This window comes from Schistocerca nitens, chromosome 5 (assembly GCF_023898315.1).
Source record: "Schistocerca nitens isolate TAMUIC-IGC-003100 chromosome 5, iqSchNite1.1, whole genome shotgun sequence".
Classification (NCBI taxonomy): domain Eukaryota; kingdom Metazoa; phylum Arthropoda; class Insecta; order Orthoptera; family Acrididae; genus Schistocerca; species Schistocerca nitens.
In genome coordinates, this window is record NC_064618.1 from 450473313 (window position 1) to 450495082 (window position 21770).

At 41.1% G+C, this 21770-nt stretch overlaps 1 protein-coding gene across 1 annotated transcript in view; it reads right to left on the minus strand.

The window, feature by feature from the left end:
• Nucleotides 1–21770, minus strand: part of LOC126259263 (cytosolic non-specific dipeptidase) — a 177569-nt gene that overhangs the window by 72945 nt on the left and 82854 nt on the right. The window contains exon 2 of the mRNA XM_049955896.1: nucleotides 2465–2639. Within this exon, the coding sequence (XP_049811853.1) occupies nucleotides 2465–2639 (175 nt within the window). The remainder of the gene's footprint in view (nucleotides 1–2464; nucleotides 2640–21770) is intronic.

Here is a 21770-nt window from a genome sequence, read left to right on the forward strand (position 1 = left end):
GGAGGATGACACAGAAGACCCCACAGCTGCAGCTAGACCATTGATAACCACTATTAAAAGTGGCCATACTCAATGTAGAGCTCTGGGTGATCCTGTTCTCCTGTAGCTTGAATCCAGAAAGTATGGTGGAACAAGAAGTCCCACAAAAAAAGTTAGGAGTGGTCCCCAAAGATCGCACTTATATGAGGTAGTGAGGATGTGGTGATGCTATGTTGTGTCATAAGCCTTTCGCAGTCAAAGAAAACAGTGATAATATGCTGATGCCAGGGAAAACCTGACCTGATAGCAGACTCCAGGCAGATCAAATTGCCTGCAGCAACCTCGACAAAAGTCATCTTGGGACAGAGGCAAAAGACCTCAAGACAAGGATGTGACATTGGCAATCCACTGTAAGTATTTGAGCACTTTGATGTGGATGTGGTCTGGCCCTGGAATCATGTCAGGACAAAGAGCTAGGACAATGAGAAATTCCCACCCACTGAATGGAACATAAAATGGTTCCAGGTAAAATATAATAATTGGTAAGTGCATTCACTCCACCAGCTCTTTGAGAACACAAATCGCAGGCTGATAGTTCTCAGATGCAGAGGCTCAAGCATAATGCAAAGCAAAATGTTTGGCGACAGCATCTGGGCCAATGAAGACAACACCATTCACAGAAATATTACATACACCTGCAGTGGACTGGTGTCCATACAGGCATCGAATCTTTGCCCAAACCTGCGAAGGTGGGGTATGCGGTACAATGATAGCAACATACCATTCCCGGCATTCTCATTTCTGTCTTTTTATGATGTAGTGAACCTGGGCAATTTGAACGTGTAGTCTCCAGTATTACATACACAATAATTACCCAAATAAAAAAAATTCACAGTACACATCTCACACTTTTCTGACCAAAGCTTCAAGTTTCAATTTCTAAGGAAAAAACTGAAGAAAAAAATAACTGGATACAAAGACAGCTAACATTGCACAAAAATGCACAAGTAGGTAGGGGCTTCAAAAAGTTAGTTAAACATGTCATCTCATGTTAAGATCGTAATGCAACAGGAGTGGCACAATGCCAGAAGTGATTACATGTTCGGGGGTGCCTATAGACACAGTTCTGCTATGGTATGAGTATGGGATTGAAATGGAGCAAAAACTAGAAACATATTCCAAAGTTGAAGTATGTAGTGCAGTACAGTTCTTGTGAGCAAAATGTTTAAATTGTATACACATCCACCATGAAATTATGGGGTATATGCACTAAATGCAATGTGGCATCCAGCTGTTGTGAAATGGTGCCAATAATTTTACCAAAGCCACACAGATGTGGGTGATGCTGATAAGGAGGAGATTTTTCATTTATGAGAACATTCACACAGTGTCCTCGAATGGCTCCATGAAGAAGTAGTGAATTTCTATCTTTAATATGGCGAACAACTAGTAGAACATTCTTATTATTGGTTACAGAGCCTTGGTGATTGTTGAAAAATAGTGTCATGTTCTTAAGTCACCCTCTAGCAGTCAATAAATGTTACTTGGTCTGCCATAATTCTGTGTAGCTTACCCTTAGAAATCCCCTCACAACAAAGAAGGAAAGATCCGAAAAAGCTAAATAAGTATTGCAGCGAAATAGTCAGTTTTGAAGATATGCTATAGTTACTGACATGTCAAAGACACCTGATCCATGAATAGAAATTATGAGAAAAAAATACAGTTAACGAACGCACAACATAGAGCCTGTAGTTGATAAACATACAAAAGGAAAAAAGTGAGTGAAAATATGTGAGGAAAACATAACATTGTGAACCCTTGAGGAAATGCATCACACTGAATATCTGCCGAATTTTGTTGTAAATTATATGGCGTAATATTATTTTAGCTATTATTCATACCACCTAATATTGATCCTCAAATAATACTATTCTCCCTCATTCTTGTGGTACAATTATTAACTGGAACTCTTGACTGATAACTGAAAGATATATTTTAGTCCATCATTCTCTCAAGTTCTCATAGCTAGGATATGATAAATTGTACTGCAAGAAAAGACAATTGGTTTAGAAACATGTCGCACATGTGAATCATAGGGCCTCTATGACAGTAGCTGAACATGATTATGGAAACCAACAAATTTTGAAAAGTTTCATTGGGTCAGGGAACACAACAGACATGTATGCAACTATAGGGTCAACTGCTAAAAATACAAAATAGTGGTTACCTACATACTAATTACAAACTATATGACACGACATAAAAAAAACCTTAAACTGTACCAGAATTCAGGTCTACATTTTATAAACATGCGGGAAGCAAAGAATAACGCATTGCATAACTTTTCCTACCTGACATAGTAATAAGAAAGTAATAGGCAGAAATGTGAAGTGCTGGCATCCCCAGCCTAGATGAAATTTGCTGTAATTAATTCATTTACTCTCTCTAAAAACAAAATGAACATACAAAATTAGAGGGTACTAACCTGTGTACCAACATCATGGAGTTCTGTTTCTGCACCTAACTTTTCTAGTCTTTCCTTTGTCCAATGAACCATTTTTACAATGTCATTTCTCGTGTGTTCCCATGCTGACACAGATTTAATGGCTACAGCTTCTCTCAGGCGATCAATATACTTGGTTTTATTTGCATCTATGTGACTGGAGAAATAATAAGACTCTTTCAAAAACATATTCTCTCTAGATACAAATTGGGAAATGTAGTGTAATGATTATATATATAATTTTATTTTTGAAGTAATGCAAGAATGACAATCCTAACAAGTTATTCAAATAAATATCAATGCCCATTTTAGACAAATCATAGAAAACCAGAATCTGAATGGCTAGCTGAACCTTTTTCTACTGGATGAACGCAAGTATGGTCCCCATTTTCAGAGGCACTCCTGGCACATATTTGTAAATTAACATGACGTATGTATAAGAAGTAGTTTCCATTAAATATAATGTCATTGCATGAGCTCTTCTTTCTCAATTTATATTACAAGATACTTTATGGAACTGAGGAAGTGCAGTCACCAATTAGAACGCGAAGATCTGGATTACAAAATTTCTGAAAAATAGCTGAGAGAACAATAACAGCTATATGTACACCCATGGCCAGTTTCAAGAAGAAAATAAATGAATGAATTTATTTGAAAGCTGAAATACTCTTTACTTATGTACAGTAATCATGTCCTTTAAAAACTAATGGATCTGTTGCTATTGACACTAACATTGTCTATTTAGGCTTTTTCATTATTACTTTCAGAATATATTCGGCCGCAAGTCTAGCCGGACACCAAAACATTTAATTCAATATATATCACCCACATACTTTGTACTGCATTAGTGTGGTTGCACTTTTTTTTTCAAAATATAATTTACAGTCACATAATTAAAACTACCGTTTAACAGCACATAAAAACTTATATGGATCTGTTAACACAACAAAAAATATTACTGTGTTCTTCATGCCCGTTTTGACCCTATCACCTCAAAGCACATCCATTGATCCCACTGTGAAAAATAAGTAAAAGGGTAAGTTAATAGTACTTCATTTTTGGTCATCATATATACTGAGTGTTTCTCCTAAGAGTTGTTGGCCGCACTTTCTCTGTTGTTGTGGCAAAAATTTCCAATTTCGTTTTTGCAATGTGCAGCTTGAATCAGCCCAAAAAAAAATATTGCTCATCATTTCAGTCACATAATTCCCAGTGTCGACAGAAAGAGTCAGTTTGTTTTGCTGTTACAAATAAAATTATTTTTAAGGTGGAATTTTACTTTCCCATCCAATAGAGTGATTCCAGATCAGTGTGGAGCGATACTCATGTTATCGTTACGCCTTAACAGGGGCAGTAAAATGTGAAGAATAATCAGTATTCAAGCAGTCACCCAGTAGTGCTGCAGACAGTACCAGACAGCACAGGCCAGGGTGACTGCTGGAGTACTTGTTATTCTTCATTTTTTATTATCCTGTGAATACATAATGATTAAATGACTATTGCCCAACACTAACGTTAGACTGCTATTATCAAAAGGGCATGTAAACTTCAGCTTTAAATATGCTTTCTGTCGACACTTGGTGTCATAGGAAAGGCGTGATGATCAATATTTGTTTGGGCTGTTTCTAGTTATACATTGGAGGACTTTCCAGTTATACATCGCAGAAATTCCAAATATCTGCCAAAACACCAGAGAGAATGTACTTAATGACTCTTAGAAGACACACCCTGTGTATGATTTTTATTAATCTCCATGAAATTTATAAACAATTAAAAATAAACTACTTCTATAAAGAAAATATACCAAGTACGTATGGTCATCCATACCGAAAACAAGTAGTACACACAGAGCATGAAACAAAGACATATTTTCACAATTTTTCGAAGAATCATACCATTGAACAGTAGGATGCAGGCTCATTCTTGCAGTGTGTTGCCCTTATTTGAATCATGTTAACTAATGCATGAGTATCAACACATTGAGATTAGGGTGCCAGAAATGGACTGCAGTAAGATTGGTCATCATATTGGACACTAAATACAATCAAATACATGGCAATTGTCATCCATCAACTGGGTCTTGGCATCAGTGGGCAGTATTCCATCAAACTGTGTGATACTGATAGTCTAGCTCAATACAGTATGAATCCTTTCCATTTTCCATTAGCATCTAATAAGTACTGGGTTCTTGGTGTTTCTATTGTGGCCAGTTTATAAGAACAAAAATATGGCTCTGAGCACTATGGGACTTAACTTCTGAGGTCATCAGTCCCCTAGAACTTAGAACTACTTAAATCTAATTAATCTAAGGACATCACACACATCCATGCCCGAGGCAGGATTTGAACCTGCGACCGCAGCGGTCGCGCTGTTCCAGACTGAAGTGCCTAGAACCGCTCGGCCACTCCAGCCGGCTTATAAGAACATTCACGGAAGAGTGTCTGTGTTCAATGACAATCAAAGTTTCAACTGATGACAAGAAATCCAACTGTGGCTACATTCTGGGCAGTATAAAACCTGCAGATTTGCACTGAAATAACCCACATGATTTCCAAGTCTTCCAGTTGCAAATATTTCGTATTACATTCCACATAGTCCTAAAACTAACCAAGTCAGACTGTGTAAAAATATATCAGAGCAGACAATATGACAACTCCTGGCAGCATCCGTAAAGAAACCTGGACCTGAAAGTTCTAATAAGAAGAATGTAGAATGTAACATCACATAACAGTCCATGTTAACGTTTTAATTGAGTAAGTGGTTGTTTTAGCACAATAGGGGCTCTTGATCTTACTGGACTTCTGGGTATTGTTGATGGTGAGATATTGTATAAGTACATGATGAAGGCCCCCAGGATGCCGTAAAATTAAGATTTATTAAAAAAAAATTGAAGCACTGAGTAACCAGAGGGTTGGCAAAGACGTTAATTATGGAGGCGCGGTAAGGCGCAGACAAATGAACGAAAACAACAGTCAACTATTATGCAGTTTTTGTTTTCTTCACTTTTACACACACACTCGTATGTAGAAGGATGGTGAAGATGTGCGATTTTAGATATGAAGTATTGTGAGTTCTATGTATCATATGTGTGCTTGAATACTATTATATGGAAAAACAGTATCAAGCATTTTTATTGAAGTAAGTGAAGAGGAAAATTACAGGAAGAGAATTTTCGTGATTATTACAAGCGCCGATGTTCCCGGAGTGCTCTGCTACCTGCAGCTTCAACTAGGTCACGAAGTCTGATCGTCAACAAAAAATTAAGATAAGTACAATTACATCTTTTTTTGTGTATTACAATTGGCGACCGTGACAGGACTTCTGGGCACAAGTCGTGAGTAGTGTTTATTAACTATTGTTATAGTAAGAAATTTCGATGACACTGTTATGAACTATAAAAACTAATTGCCTGTATGTTCTGTTTGCATGAATCACGACGGGGAGCAAGTAACGCAAAAACTCAAAATTGAGGACTGGACCCAGGTCACGTAAAATTTTCCATAGTAAGCTGTTTTGTTCGGCGCATCAAAGGTAGGACGCCTACGCAAGTTGCTTGCATGGTTACGCTTGATAGCGCCTCTTTTGGTGTACATAGACACCTTTTCGTCATTATTCCCTTCCTTGAATTTTATTTGCGAAAAATTTACTGAAATTTTTCAGTGTGATTCATATTGTCAGTAAAACAAAGATTTGTGACACAATAGTTTGCGCATCATAATAGACGTAAAACAGGCTTTGACATTCCGTAATTAATATTTATCAAGTGTAATAATTAACGTGTGAAATTTTTAACATTTTGTGAAATTACTATTTTTTGCAAATTCATATTACATGGCCGAAAAATATACGTCCATTATCGATAGCGATAGCGAAAACGCAATCAGCCAAGATGGCGTAGAATTGCGAGATCGAACAATTGAAGATCAGGTGCCTTGCATGCCTATTGCAGAAGTTTTTAAGTATGGTAGACCAGAGATGAGTGTCGCAAGAGGTGACAAATGATAGCGACGCTCCACAACAGAATAACTTTGACGACACAATGTTTACAACTGACGAGACAATGTCACGCATCTCCCATGACGACATACCGCTCATGAATGAAACGTCGGAGAGCGATCGAAATATGAATTTTGACAACACGTTACAAACACCACTTGGTCACAACACAAACATTAACTTTGGAAGTACAGCTGACAGCAGCCACGGTAGTAAAACTGACGCACTGCTATGGCAGTTACTATATAACATTAACACCGATCTCAGTGATATGAAACAAAATTTGAATACCAAAATTGATAATTTGAACACTAGATGCCGGCCGGTGTGATCGAGCGGTTCTAGGCGCTACAGACTGGAACCGCGCGACCGTACGGTGGCAGGTTCGAATCCTGCCTCGGGCATGGATGTGTGTGATGTCCTCAGGTTAGTTAGGTTTAAGTAGTTCTAAGTTCTAGGGGACTGTTGACCTCAGAAGTTAAGTCCCATAGTGCTCAGAGCCATTTGAACCATTTTTTAACACAAGATATGAAACGGTAAAACAGCAACAAAACACTGTCACACAAGACAGAAATGCAATGAAGCAAGAACAAAAACAAGTATTCAAAGATTTGCAAGACACGGTCTCACAGAAATTCGATGACTTAGCCAAAAATTTTCGCACTGAAATCGACGAAAACTTGAATGATAAGAAAACACAAGTAAAGCATGAAGTACTTTCTTAAGTTAACAGTAACATTACGGAGGTAAAACATAAGGCAGATTCTTTTAATGACCATCACGACCGAATAGAACAATTAAAGAAAATCGCAAACCCAAACACTGAAGCTACACAAAACTAGTTGGTTTCGACGGTAAAAAGGGTAACCACTGTCGTTAACAAACTAAATAAAGACTATGAAGGTGTACCTCTAGCTGTAGAAGAGCTTACTTTAAGGGTAGCAACATTAAAAGTTGACTCAGCATGTGCTAAGAAGGAAAGAGAGAAGATTAATGAAAATCTGAGTGATATCATTAGTCAAGCTGAAGCAGGTTATGTTAGATAAGGGTAATACGATTGCAGAGAAGTTAATAACAGATAGTAAGTTGTACACAGATGTAGCAGAAAAGGCTATTCAGAAAAAAGAAAATGAAATAGTGAATAAGGTAAACATTAACCTACAAGCCGCGGAAGATAGGATCCGCAATCTTTTAGAAGAAAATATTACCGGATCTCGAAATACACAGGTAAATAATACACAGGCTATAGTGAACAAACCACAACCTGTTGATATCTATTCATAAATTGTCACGAGTCCCACAGCAGGTACCGGTGACAGTTATAGATAGCAAAATGTAAACATACCCACTACTCCAATACCTGAACAATTACCAGCCGGACTTACAGGTAACTACAGTAACAACATAAATACGATCGAAAATACCACGAGTCTATCAACTATTTTTGCAGACGAAGGTTTGCTGAGACATCGACAATTTCCTACATTCACTACCGAACGTAAAAGAATGAATGCCGTAGTATTTATTAGTGCTTTTCGTCATGTATTTCCACGCAACTGGACGGAAGCACAGAACATCAGATCTGTCATGCGATGTACGCGAAGTGGTGTGCTGTTATGGGCAACTGAAGTGGCCGAACGTTGCAGCACTTATATCCATCTTGAACGAGCTTTGCTCGACAAATACTGGTCTGAGGCAGTGCAAGAAAGACTCAGACGCGAGGTTTTCAACGCTGCACCATTCAATTGCAAATACAGTAGTCTACGTGGATACTTTGAAAAATATCTGAACAAGACACGCTACTGGACGAACCCAATAGCACAGGTAGACGTGTAAAAAATTTTGAAAAGCCGTTTACCATCGCATATTAGAGAAAAATTAGTCACAACGCCAGAGCATGGCACTTTTTTTTTTTCAGTACTAGATTCTATCGACTTAATCTACGAGGAAAGACCTGTACCCAATAGAGCAACAGAAAATCACCCACAACAACATAATTATGTAAATCGGTCAGCAAAACGTGATTTAAACACACAGAAAGGTTGGTACACACAACAGCAAAAATTACATACCCAGAGGTAACGAGTACGGTAATGGGAACGGAAAAAAACAAACGATTTAAAAGAAATTTCCAAAACAACAGGGGTAATTTCAACGCACGAGCGAATTACAATTCACGATCACTAGGCCCTATGCCGAGTCAGACGCAGCAGTGGCCGACGCGCGGCAACAATGCCGTGCCTACGCTGTATCGCAGCCGACCTTTGGACAGCAAAATAACTGCACAGCAGTTAACGACACAAATTGGCGAAATACCCACACAGTACTGCTTGTTCACAAAGAGAAGAGCTAATTCTGAACGGGGGGCGGGGGGGGGGGGTGTGTGTGCAGCCTATAGAGGAGGTACGCTCAGCCCACCGGCACACAGTATATTGGCGGGGTAATAAGTCGCGCTAACGTTATGCAGTGCTGGCAACACTCTGGCGTCCACATAAAAGTTGTGCTCCAAGCGGTATACAGAATGCCATCTATTAGACGCAGCAGCAACTGTTAATGCTGCGCATATACTAGCGCAAAAGAGGACAGCTGCATAATAAAACATTGCAGGATACGTGAAATTATTTATGTGTAAAACCCAATATTGCAATTTCAACGGTTGGCCGTTATGAAGTGAAATCGAAAGTTCCATATTGAATGATTGCTACTAATTTCGTAACAACTCTCTTGGACAATTTGGCATTATACAGAGCCGGTAGAAGAACTTACATTGTGGCAATAAAGAGAGACGGAATAAATCTGGAAAATTTAATGACAATTGTTACGCTGTATTGTATCCTCAAATACAGGGTTATTACAAATGATTGAAGCGATTTCACAGATCTACAATAACTTTATTATTTGAGATATTTTCACAATGCTTTACACACACATACAAAAACTCAAAAAGTTTTTTTAGGCATTTACAAATGTTCGATATGTGCCCCTTTAGTGATTCGGCAGACATCAAGCCGATAATCAAGTTCCTCCCACACTCGGCGCAGCATGTCCCCATCAATGGGTTCGAAAGCATCGTTGATGCGAGCTCACAGTTCTGGCACGTTTCTTGGTAGAGGAGGTTTAAACACTGAATCTTTCACATAACCCCACAGAAAGAAATCGCATGGGGTTCAGTCGGGAGAGAGTGGAGGCCATGACATGAATTGCTGATCATGATCTCCACCACGACCGATCCATCGGTTTTCCAATATCCTGTTTAAGAAATGCCGAACATCATGATGGAAGTGCGGTGGAGCACCATCCTGTTGAAAGATGAAGTCGGCGCTGTCGGTCTCCAGTTGTGGCATGAGCCAATTTTCCAGCATGTCCAGATACACATGTCCTGTAACGTTTTTTTCGCAGAAGAAAAAGGGGCCGTAAACTTTAAACCGTGAGATTGCACTAAACACGTTAACTTTTGGTGAATTGCGAATTTGCTGCACGAATGCGTGAGGATTCTCTACCGCCCAGATTCGCACATTGTGTCTGTTCACTTCACCATTAGGAAAAAAATGTTGCTTCATCACTGAAATCAAGTTTCGCACTGAACGCATCCTCTTCCATGAGCTGTTGCAACTGCGCCGAAAATTCAAAGCGTTTGACTTTGTCATCGGGTGTCAGGGCTTGTAGCAATTGTAAACGGTAAGGCTTCTGCTTTAACCTTTTGCGTAAGATTTTCCAAACCGCCGGCTGTGGTAGTTTAGCTCCCTGCTTGCTTTATTCGTCGACTTCCGCGGGCTACGCGTGAAACTTGCCTGCACGCGTTCAACCGTTTCTTCGCTCACTGCAGGCCGCCCCGTTGATTTCCCCTTACAGAGGCATCCAGAAGCTTTAATCTGCGCATACCATCGCCGAATGGAGTTAGCAGTTGGTGGATCTTTGTTGAACTTCGTCCTGAAGTGTCGTTGCACTGTTATGACTGACTGATGTGAGTGCATTTCAAGCACGACATACGCTTTCTCGGCTCCTGTCGCCATTTTGTCTCACTGCGCTCTCGAGCGCTCTGGCGGCAGAAACCTGAAGTGCGGCTTCAGCCGAACAAAACTTTATGAGTTTTCTACGTATCTGTAGTGTGTCGTGACCATATGTTAATGAATGGAGCTACAGTGAATTTATGAAATCGCTTCAATCATTTGTAATAGCCCTGTACATCACTCAGAATCACTTTCATTGTACTCTTTCTTCTGTGTGTGCTTCATGTTCGTCGCTACTGTCCGTTTCGGCAGTGTTAATGATATCGTCATTGCTAGTTCAACAACACCATCACGCCTCCAATATTCTTCTTCTAGTTGTTGGACCTTCCTGCAGTACCCTTCCCAGTCATCGGCAATTATAGACAAAAGGCATTCACTTGCTGTCGCAAAAAGGTTAACTTTCGACATGTCCCCTGAAATGTTGCGCTCCCTAAACAACCGTTTTAATTTCGGCCATGCCAGTTCTACCGCACTCAAATCACAATTGTACGGAGGCAAGCGTACAACCATGTGGCCTTTCTCTTTCGCCAATTCGTCAACAACATTTTTTTTAGCAGGTTTATGCTCTTGTATTAAAGCGAACAGAACCTGCTTTCTCATGCTCCCATTACAGGTGACAGCCTATTTTGAAGCCATTCCAACATCCTCAATTTGGTGTTATACCGTGTGGGTGTTCTCTCAACCTGTCTGTTATGGTATGGAGCGTTGTCCATCACAATTACCGACTTCGGAGGAAGTTTCGGGAGCACCATGCTTGAAAACCACCTTTCAAAATTTCCTGAATTCATCTGACCATGGTAGTCACCTTTAGTTGATTTAGCCCAAAATTTTAGTTCGGCTTCCCTGACAAATCCCTTCCTTGATCTAACGCTTCCAATAATCAGTCTTTTGGAGGAAGTTCCCCAACTCACAACGCCGACAATATCACTCTTCTGCCAACATTTACCTACTGTCATATGGCTGTCGATCCACGTTTCATCCAAATAGAATATTTCTGTGGCTGCTTCCCTCAGATGTTTCATTTGCACAATGAAACGCGACCGCCAATCAATAATGTCTCCATGCTCTAGCAGCAAGGACCGCTTATTTTGTACTTTTTGCCATGTGAATACCATGGATAACTAAATATTCCGCAGTGAAGTAATACCCCACGTCCAGCCGATCTTTTCTTGTAGTACAGGTCGAAATGTTCTCAGACTGGGAGCAATCTTCTGTACCATACAAAAATCTTCGATTGTTTGTTTTACGACAGTCCTGTCGAAATTATCCAACTGGATTTTTCCAGTAGATCTTGGCCTAAATAAAAGAGAATTAAAAAAAAGGGTTAGAGAGTCAGACTGTAAGAATGTGTAGTTAGAAGTATCAAGGACGCGTTTCCAGATGAAGAATCTACTTTTTTAAAACACTTACAGAGTAGTGTCAGTTAGTGTCGTGGGTTATGGTCCCTGTGATTATAACAGTCCTTGCTATTAATATTAAAAAAAAAACTGCTGTGTAACCGGATTCGGGCCAGTCACCATCGGTACAGCAATCAAGCACCATAACCGCTACGCTACAAAGCGAATTGCGAGGATGTGACTAATTTACAGCTTCAGACTCAATTTTATATGCCTATTGGAGGACAAGAAATTCTTTCACACCATACAAACAAAACGACTACAGTAATTCAGACAAACGGTGAGGCAGATTCAAAGCAATGTCGAACTGAAAAATTTGAACTGAAATTTACCTTTTTTTGCCGGGAGTTTCAGTTGTTTTTCCAGGGTTGTCTTTAGAAAATCTACGTATTCTTTTCACGGAACTGACGCTCACCCCTGTATAAGTAACTGTTCGTGGTATTGGCTGCTAGCAATTTTTTTTTTGCTCTCTTCTTCGCAGCATTTAGCGACATTACTAATTATTTTTCTTTCTCGACTCCGTAGTGTGCTACCCTTTGCTCTTCTATGAGGAGTATTTGGCGTTGCTCATGATGGGCCAGGAACCTCTTCGTCACTCATTATGCAGTGTAAAACTTCACTAAGGAACGTAGCGAAGCTCACCAGTCACTTTACAATGGCTACGCACAGTTCAGTATTACATCACTGAGGTTGGCAGCGGCCGGACGCTAAACATGATTGAACCGAAGTGGACCGAATTTTAACGACTCAGAACTACGGAGGCCTGGCTACGACAGACTGTAAAGAGACTGTAGGTGTCATCACTTAAAATTTCCACGTTATTAGGACATTGTCGATGTATAAAACTTTCTCCTAACATTTCCTCTCCAACTGCAAGACACGTCTCCAGACGCAAAACGGCGAATTGTAACAAAAACTCAAGGAAGCACCAATTATATAGGTAGTGTAGAGGGCACCACAGCGCATCACGTAACGTCAGCTAAGAGATTATCACTGGACTGGCCAAATTATAGAATTTGTATGGGTCAAATCACATTCTGGCATTCTATACAATGACATATTAAACTCCCATACACAGAATACCTCCTAAAAGTAAAACAACAAGCGATTCTCTCATGGCAGGAAGACTGGAATAAAAAGCCAACAAACAAGAGGTAAAAGCTATGCACGCATACAGACATTCATACCAAGACAGCCATGGTTTGCGAACTTCAAACATTCAAGGAACGTTATAACGTCCAATGTGAGAATGCGTCTCAATCGTGGATCTTTCCCTGCCCATTTACATAGAATCGGCGTATCGGAGCCACCTTACTGTCAATGTGGAAGAGGAAACAATTGGTGACGTAAATCACATCTTATTTCAGTGTAGACACTGTGAGAAAGGCAGAGTCGATTTTTTGAAGGAGCCCTTAAGACCTGGTCACTGCCAGCCCCTTTGCACGATCCCAATTCTCGGAGACACAAGCAGGAGTAAATACGATGCCATATCCCGTTTTCTAGCAAAAGAAGATATAAAAATCTAAAATGAAATGAACTTAACTAAAGGGCTTAACAAATAAAATTTTAGCAGTCAACTGTGTTTTGTAATCTGATTACAATAAGTTTGATCTGAAAACATATGAATGTATGCCCTAAACAGTATGTATGACGAAGAAGAAAATGTTACCTTGTAATGTGTGTCAGTATATTTATTTGTGATGGCTAAAAAGTTTGTATGCTAGAAGCCAATAAAAATTTAAAAAATATTATCACTGGTAGTGCCAACATTCTCGACTGAAAGTAATCAATCATCAGTCTTACGCTGCAATGTTTACATCCAAATTTTGTCTAATTTAACACCTCTTTTCTGTTAAAATTATTATAGTGTTTATAAATCTCAATAGCTTATCTATACATACGTGCATAATAATGCAATGTTTCGATATGACACTACTCGTCTCATTTGTGCACGTATACCGTAAAACACAAAACTTTCAGTGGAGCATAATACATCAAATTTGAGAGCAGAGGAAGACAATTCAGATGACATGTAGATTTATTTCATATCACCCTCTTGGTGATCGATTACTTTTAATCAAGAATTTTGGCGATACCGGGGATAATCTCGTAGCCGACATCATACACTACTGGCCATTAAAATTGCTACACCAAGAAGGAATGCAGATGATAAACGGGTATTCATTGGACAAATATATTATACTAGAACTGACATGTGATCACATTTTCACGCAATTTCAGTGCATAGATCCTGAGAAATCAGTACCCAGAAAAACCACATCTGGCCGTAATAACGGCCTTGATACGCCTGGGCATTGAGTCAGAGTTTGGATGGCGTGTACAGGTACAGCTGCCCATGCAGCTTCAACACGATACCACAGTTCATCAAGAGTAGTGACTGGCGTATTGTGACGAGCCAGTTGCTCGGCCACCATAGACCAGACTTTTCAATTGGTGAGAGATCTGGAGAATGTGCTGGATAGGGCAGCAGTCTAACATTTTCTGTATCCAGAAAGGCCTGTACACGACCTGCAACATGCGGTCGTGCATTATCCTGCTGAAATGTAGGGTTTACGCAGGGATCGAATGAAGGGTAGAGCCACGGGTCGTAACACATCTGAAATTTAACGTCCACCGTTCAAAGTGCCGTCAATGCGAACAAGAGGTGACCGAGACGTGTAACCAATGGCATTCCATACCATCACGCCGGGTGATACGCCAGTATGGCGATGACCAATACACACTTCCAATGTGTGTTCACCGCGATGTCGCCAAACACGGACGCGACCATCATGATGCTGTAAATAGAACCTGGATTCATCCGAAAAAATGACGTTTCGCCATTCATGCACCCAGGTTCGTCGTTGAGTACACCATCGCAGGCGCTCCTGTCTGTGATGCAGCGTCAAGGGTAACCCCAGCCATGGTCTACGAGCTGATAGTCCATGCTGCTGCAAACGTCGTCGAACTGTTCGTGCAGATGGTTGTTGTCTTGCAAACGTCCCCATCTGTTGACTCATAGATCGAGACGTGGCTGCACGATCCGCTACAGCCATGCGGATAAGATGCCTGTCATCTCGACTGCTAGTGATGCGAGGCCGTTGGGATCCAGCACGGCGTTCCGTATTACCCTCCTGAACCCACCGATTCCATATTCTGCTAACAGTCATTGGATCTCGACCAACGCGAGCAGCAATGTCGCGATACGATAAACCGTAATCGCGATAGGCTACAATCCGACCTTTATCAAAGTCGGAAACGTGATGGTACGCATTTCTCCTCCTTACACGAGGCATCACAACAACGTTTCATCAGGCAACGCCGGTCAACTGCTGTTTGTGTGTGAGAAACCGGTTGGAAACGTTGCTCATGTCAGCACGTTGTAGGTGTCGCCACCGGCGCCAACCATGTGTGAATGCTCTGAAAAGCTAATCATTTGCATATCACAGCATCTTCTTCCTGTCGGTTAAATTTCGCGCCTGTAGCACTTCATCTTCGTGGTGTAGCAATTTTAATGGCCAGTAGTGTATTATAGACTGTGGTGCCCTCTGCACTGCCTATATAACAGCGCTCCCTCGAGTTTTGGTTGCTGTTCACCATTTGTCTCCCACAGCCAGAGAGGAAACATTAGGAGAAAGTTTTATACATCGACCACGGCCTAATACCCAGGAAGTTTTAAGTGACAGCAGTACCAGCCGTTAAAGTTTACACTGTAAGACTGTAGGTGGTTTTCTGGTTGGGCGAGCAGTCGAAGCGAGCGCTGTAGGTGCGGCCGCTTGCCGGCATGCGGTTCAGGTACTTGGCAAGAGGCCAGGGAGGTGCGGTGCAGTATAAGATGGATGCCGGCTAGAGCACGTGGTCCTACCAGATTCACATGGGTCTGGACATGACATAACATCTGTGCACATGTAACATAAACCACAAAACTTTCAGTGGAGTATGATCCATCAGCTTTTGAGAGTAGAGCAAGACGATTCAGATGGCATGTAGACTGGCAACGCAAAGGATATATTTAATTAGTTATTGAGACAAGAAGGTATCTGTAATGGACATTCATAATATCTTTAATAACAACTGTAATAATTTATCTACAAAAAAGGCCAGCCAACCACATAAAAGCAAACATCATGGACACATCAAATGAATTAACTATATGTTTATTTGTATACTTAAGTAGCTAATGAGATGCAATCGAACCAGATGCCTATTAAAGTCAGCCTCATTAATTACCCAAGACCGCTACACAAACAGAATGGCACTATCTGGTGTTTAGTGTGGACACGTCTTGTAAACACTACTTAGCCCATGAGATTTTTTTTTTTTTTTTTTTGCTTGGTTACAGTATTGACTTAAATACATGATCCTATTTTTTCATCCATAATTTAAATTAAATGAAACATCCATAAATTTTGATGGCAGCTTTGGAAAGAGGGGACTATTATCTGCAAAACTGATGTCCCTTCTACAATGGTTGGACAAAAATACAGAAACACTACGAGAAATGTATGCCTGAACATACAAACATGATGCTAGGCAAACTTGCAGGTTGCACTGTTGTACTTTACCACAGACGTCATCTGTGCAATGTCCTCAGTACATTGCAAGTGTCAGTTGCATTCAGAACAATGTTCTGTGTAGTTGTGAATGCATTACATTGGAGCTTTGTGACTTTGAACTTGGGCAAACGGCTGGTGCTTATATGGTGGGTGTTCCTATAACAGTCAGCCAAAGTGTTTAGTGTTTCAAGAGGCACCATATCTGAGATTTATACCGCATACAGGGAAAGCAGAAAAACATCATCGACTAAGTCAATGTGGAGAAAAATGTGTGTTGAGTGACTGTGGAGGATGGACATTGAAGAGGACGACGACGAAAAATATGAGGGCAAAAAGTGCAAAAGTCACTGAAGACCAATGTTGCACCCGCAAACCATGTCAGCAGCAAACCAGCACAAAAGGAGCTCCAGAAGCAGGGAACAGCAAGGCAAGCTGGAATTCCAAGACCACACGTCAATGATGCAAATGCCCATAACAGGAAATCGTGGTTCCCGAGCCATAAAACCTGGACATGGAGCAATGGAAAAGAATTTGGTTGGATAGGTCTGCTTCACATTGTTTCCCAACTTCTGCCCAAGTTCACTTCTGGTGTACACCATCCCAAGCTTACGATGCAGACTGCGAGCTGCCAAAAGTGAAACATGGAACAGGTCTGGTGATGAGGTGCCCAGCCTTATCATGACATTCCATGGTTATTCTGTGAGGTCACGCTGCTGGTAAGGACTGTGAGACCATTTTGGCTGATCAGATCCATCCCATGGTACAATATTTGTTCCTCTACAGTGACGCTGTTTCACAAGACGACAGAACCCCTATGCACACAGGTCGTTTTGTGAGTACGAGCACCTTCATTAGTCCACACAGTCATCAAATCACAAAGTTACCGAGCTTTATTGGTCTCTTGGGAGAGAAGGGCAGATGATTGCTGTTTGTGTGTTTTAGGGGCGCTCAATGGCGTGGTTATAAGTGTGAATGATTTCTATATACTTCCATCATTGTTACCTGAACTTCCGACATTATTTTGTAGGAAGAATGGTACAAGATTCCCTCCCATAAGGTCTCTTTATTTCCCCATTTAGAGACTACTGGAAGTTGTTTTGAATGCCATCAATTATCCTACACCATATTGGGCATGACAATTTGTAATGTTTTTGGTGTTTCCACATTTTTGTCCACTCTCCTGCATGTGTGTATCATAACTGTTCAAGATACAGTCAATAAAAACTGAATATTGATGTCTTTATTTGTAATGTGTAATCATTCTAATTAAGATTGTGGGCGAACTACTTAAGCATTTTTATTATAAAATGTTGTTTAATCAACGTTTTAGCGCTCTTGTACTGGTAACTCCAACCTAAGTTTGCTTTTCTGTATCAGAAGTTTTAATTCCGACTGGTGATCTCTCTATCCCGCCAATTATGTAAATTATCGGAAATAGCAGGGCCAAGAGAACCGGTTGTATCTTTGCTTTTCAGCACTCGTCTGGACGCAGTTCCAGAGGCTGGTTTTATACCAGCGTTTCCACTTTGGTTAAAAATGTCCCTTTTTAGGGAAATTGCGGGGTTCTGCGGTAAGAAATCGGGAAACAGTTAATGGAGGGAAAAATTTACCTCTGAAGCATTCTAAACACCGTTCCACGACGTACAGTCTAATCCAGTTTTTACTTAGTCCTAAATCAAAAAATTATAAATTTATTAAATTTGAAAGAGATATAATAGTGGTAGCTAAAGTGCATGTCGAAACTGTATGTATTGTAGTCGACAATGCAGTTTCCAGTTATCTGATAGAATTGTAGAGCGGTCTGAATAGTTGATAATGAGTTCATCAACACACTTCCACTCGGTAATAGTCGCTGTACGTCATAATCTTCCTTCTTCCAATGCGGCCAATCTTTGTGATATATTGAAACCAAGTACTTCAGTTTTCGCTCGAACTGTGTAGCGTTAAAAGTGAGTTTCCGGTTCTGTACGAGATGCTTCTGTGGCACCGACACTTTGCCTTGAAAGACAGGGTGCTTCTACATTCCTCCTCACAAAACCACTAGAGGTGACCTATTATTGTGGGCGCAGTGGTATCGTCCTGTTTGAATTTTATTGTGCCGTTTTCAAATACTGCCAGCTATAGTTTGACCCTCCCTCAATATACCATATCGTCCCGTGTCGGCACAACTTGGAACGTTGAAGCAAGGAACATAGAATAACATTGAAGGTCGGTTGTCGCCTGTTTCCGATTGTTGACAGCATTAGTGAACTGTTAGCAGTGGCCAAAACACACACACACACACAAAAACACACACACTGAGAATAAGCCAGGCGGACTTCTTCCCCGTACTAACAATAGTAACCACCTCTAAGGCCCCTGACTGGCAATATTAATATTTATTGGCACGTATTTTAAATACAGAATTTAATAAATAGAATACAATGACACATCCCTTTGATCCCCCACAGCTCCTCGTTCCTCTGCAAGAATGAGTACTGCTGGACATTATTGGCAACGTTTCTGTGGAGGTGGCGTGGCGGTGTAATTGTCGTATATGATTGCTTCTTTTGTGAATTAGACAGATGCTTGAGCGAGTAATTTGGCGCCTGGATTTACTTCTTTACAAGGTAGGCCTATGCACATGCTAAATTTTGTAACTGTATTTAAATCCTTAGCAGATGGTTAAAAATATATCAGTTCTGCCAAGTTCCGCTACACGGGCTGCGACAAGCTCATTTTCACGATGCATAAAATTCAAGTTTCAGAAACATTTACCAATTAAAAGCCTGATAAAATTACATGTAATTTAGCGAACATGGAGTCCGCCCCTCCCCCTTCCCACCATAATTTAGTGCTTCGTGGATGCGGCATTACTTATATTGATCGAAGAGAAACAGATAAATTTCATGCTAGGAAATGTGAAACTGTTTTCTTTTGTATCGCTCAAATTGGCGTTTAATCGTAAATGCTAAAGTGTCAGTAAAATAAAACGTTAAGCTCTTAGTCTATTCAGAACCAAAACTCTCGATAATCGTTTGCTGTGCGTGTACATTTTGTACCAAACAGGTAGTCCCCATGTTCTCCAATCGGAAAATTTTGTGCAGATGCTCGTGCGTTTTCATGCTGTCACCCTGTACGACCTAATCGAAATAGCTCTTCAGTAATTTTTTTCCCTTACTCATGGAATTGTCCGTAATGTGCTTCCACGAGCACTTCTCACATCCAAAAATGGTTCAAATGGCTCTGAGCACTATGCGACTTAACGTCTAAGGTCATCAGTCGCCTAGAACTTAGAACTAATTAAACCTAACTAACCTAAGGACATCACACACACATCCATGCCCGAGGCAGGATTCGAACCAGCGACCGGTTCCAGACTATAGCGCCTAGAAACGCACGGCCACTCAGACCGGCTCTCACATCCATGTTTATTGTCTACTACATCTGCTTATCACGAGACGTGCACACCCCTGGGATGGTAGCAAGCAAGTAAACACTATCCCTTTTCCGTCGGACCTGTTAAGCGATAGGACTTCTTGCCCAATACGAACTACACAGTCTACAGGACGTTATTGTCACGTTTCAAAATGACAGTTTTCCCTACGAGGGACGTGGTAATAGCATAAGTTGGCAAAAATTTGGTTCAATTACGATTTACCAAAGCGTGTGCCTCCGGTTCTATTCCTTTTAAACCACGTATCCTGGTAAAGGATAACCTTTGTTGTATTAATGTAGTTTCCATAATTTAAAAAAAATGCAAAACAGAATAATAAAGGACTACAGTTAATTTCGAAGCAAGGAAAATCTAGTTTAAATGATCAGGTTTTTCAATATTTTGGAGATATCATGCAGTATTCCGTGGATATTTTAGTCTGTTTAGTTATTTAACAGTCTGGAAACTTCTTAGCGACTTCAAGTTCAGCTTGTTGCGACGCAGTAAGTAATATCATCAGCACAACACGTGATGTTTCCTTGGCACTAGAGATAGGCAAACTGAAACACGTAGCTGTTTCGAAACAAATGAAACAGTACAATGCAATGTTTCGATATCATTTTGAGTTTATACTGTATGAATATTTCCATATAAACACAAATGAGGTGCGAGAGCGCCAATCGTATAGCAGAAAGTATGAAACTTTCACTTAGGTGTCTTGGCAGTTTATATTCCTTGCAGCAAATGCGCTGTTTTTGTGTGATGTTACTTTCATACTTTTCTATTGGCTGAGGACAGAGTTTTAATGTTTGACATAACAGATTTTGCCAAACTCGTTTCCCTGTATTCTAGCTCCTAATTGTGATAGGTTTTATGAGTAAAAATCTGTATGGGCTCCTAAAAAGGCATATTGATATAGCATTCTGGGAAGCGAGGCACCGAATTAACATTTATGAGTGTGCCGCTCACACTTTTCTTACTCACAGTTAAATTATCCATTGTTTGTCACACAGAGCAGGACTGCAAAGTGACCGATGCACATACACTCCTGGAAATTGAAATAAGAACACCGTGAATTCATTGTCCCAGGAAGGGGAAACTTTATTGACACATTCCTGGGGTCAGATACATCACATGATCACACTGACAGAACCACAGGCACATAGACACAGGCAACAGAGCATGCACAATGTCGGCACTAGTACAGTGTATATCCACCTTTCGCAGCAATGCAGGCTGCTATTCTCCCATGGAGACGATCGTAGAGATGCTGGATGTAGTCCTGTGGACGGCTTGCCATGCCATTTCCACCTGGCGCCTCAGTTGGACCAGCGTTCGTGCTGGACGTGCAGACCGCGTGAGACGACGCTTCATCCAGTCCCAAACATGCTCAATGGGGGACAGATCCGGAGATCTTGCTGGCCAGGGTAGTTGACTAACACCTTCTAGAGCACGTTGGGTGGCACGGGATACATGCGGACGGGCATTGTCCTGTTGGAACAGCAAGTTCCCTTGCCGGTCTAGGAATGGTAGAACGATGGGTTCGATGACGGTTTGGATGTACCGTGCACTATTCAGTGTCCCCTCGACGATCACCAGTGGTGTACGGCCAGTGTAGGAGATCGCTCCCCACACCATGATGCCGGGTGTTGGCCCTGTGTGCCTCGGTCGTATGCAGTCCTGATTGTGGCGCTCACCTGCACGGCGCCAAACACGCATACGACCATCATTGGCACCAAGACAGAAGCGACTCTCATCGCTGAAGACGACACGTCTCCATTCGTCCCTCCATTCACGCCTGTCGCGACACCACTGGAGGCGGGCTGCACGATGTTGGGGCGTGAGCGGAAGACGGCCGAACGGTATTGCGGGACCGTAGCCCAGCTTCATGGAGACGGTTGCGAATGGTCCTCG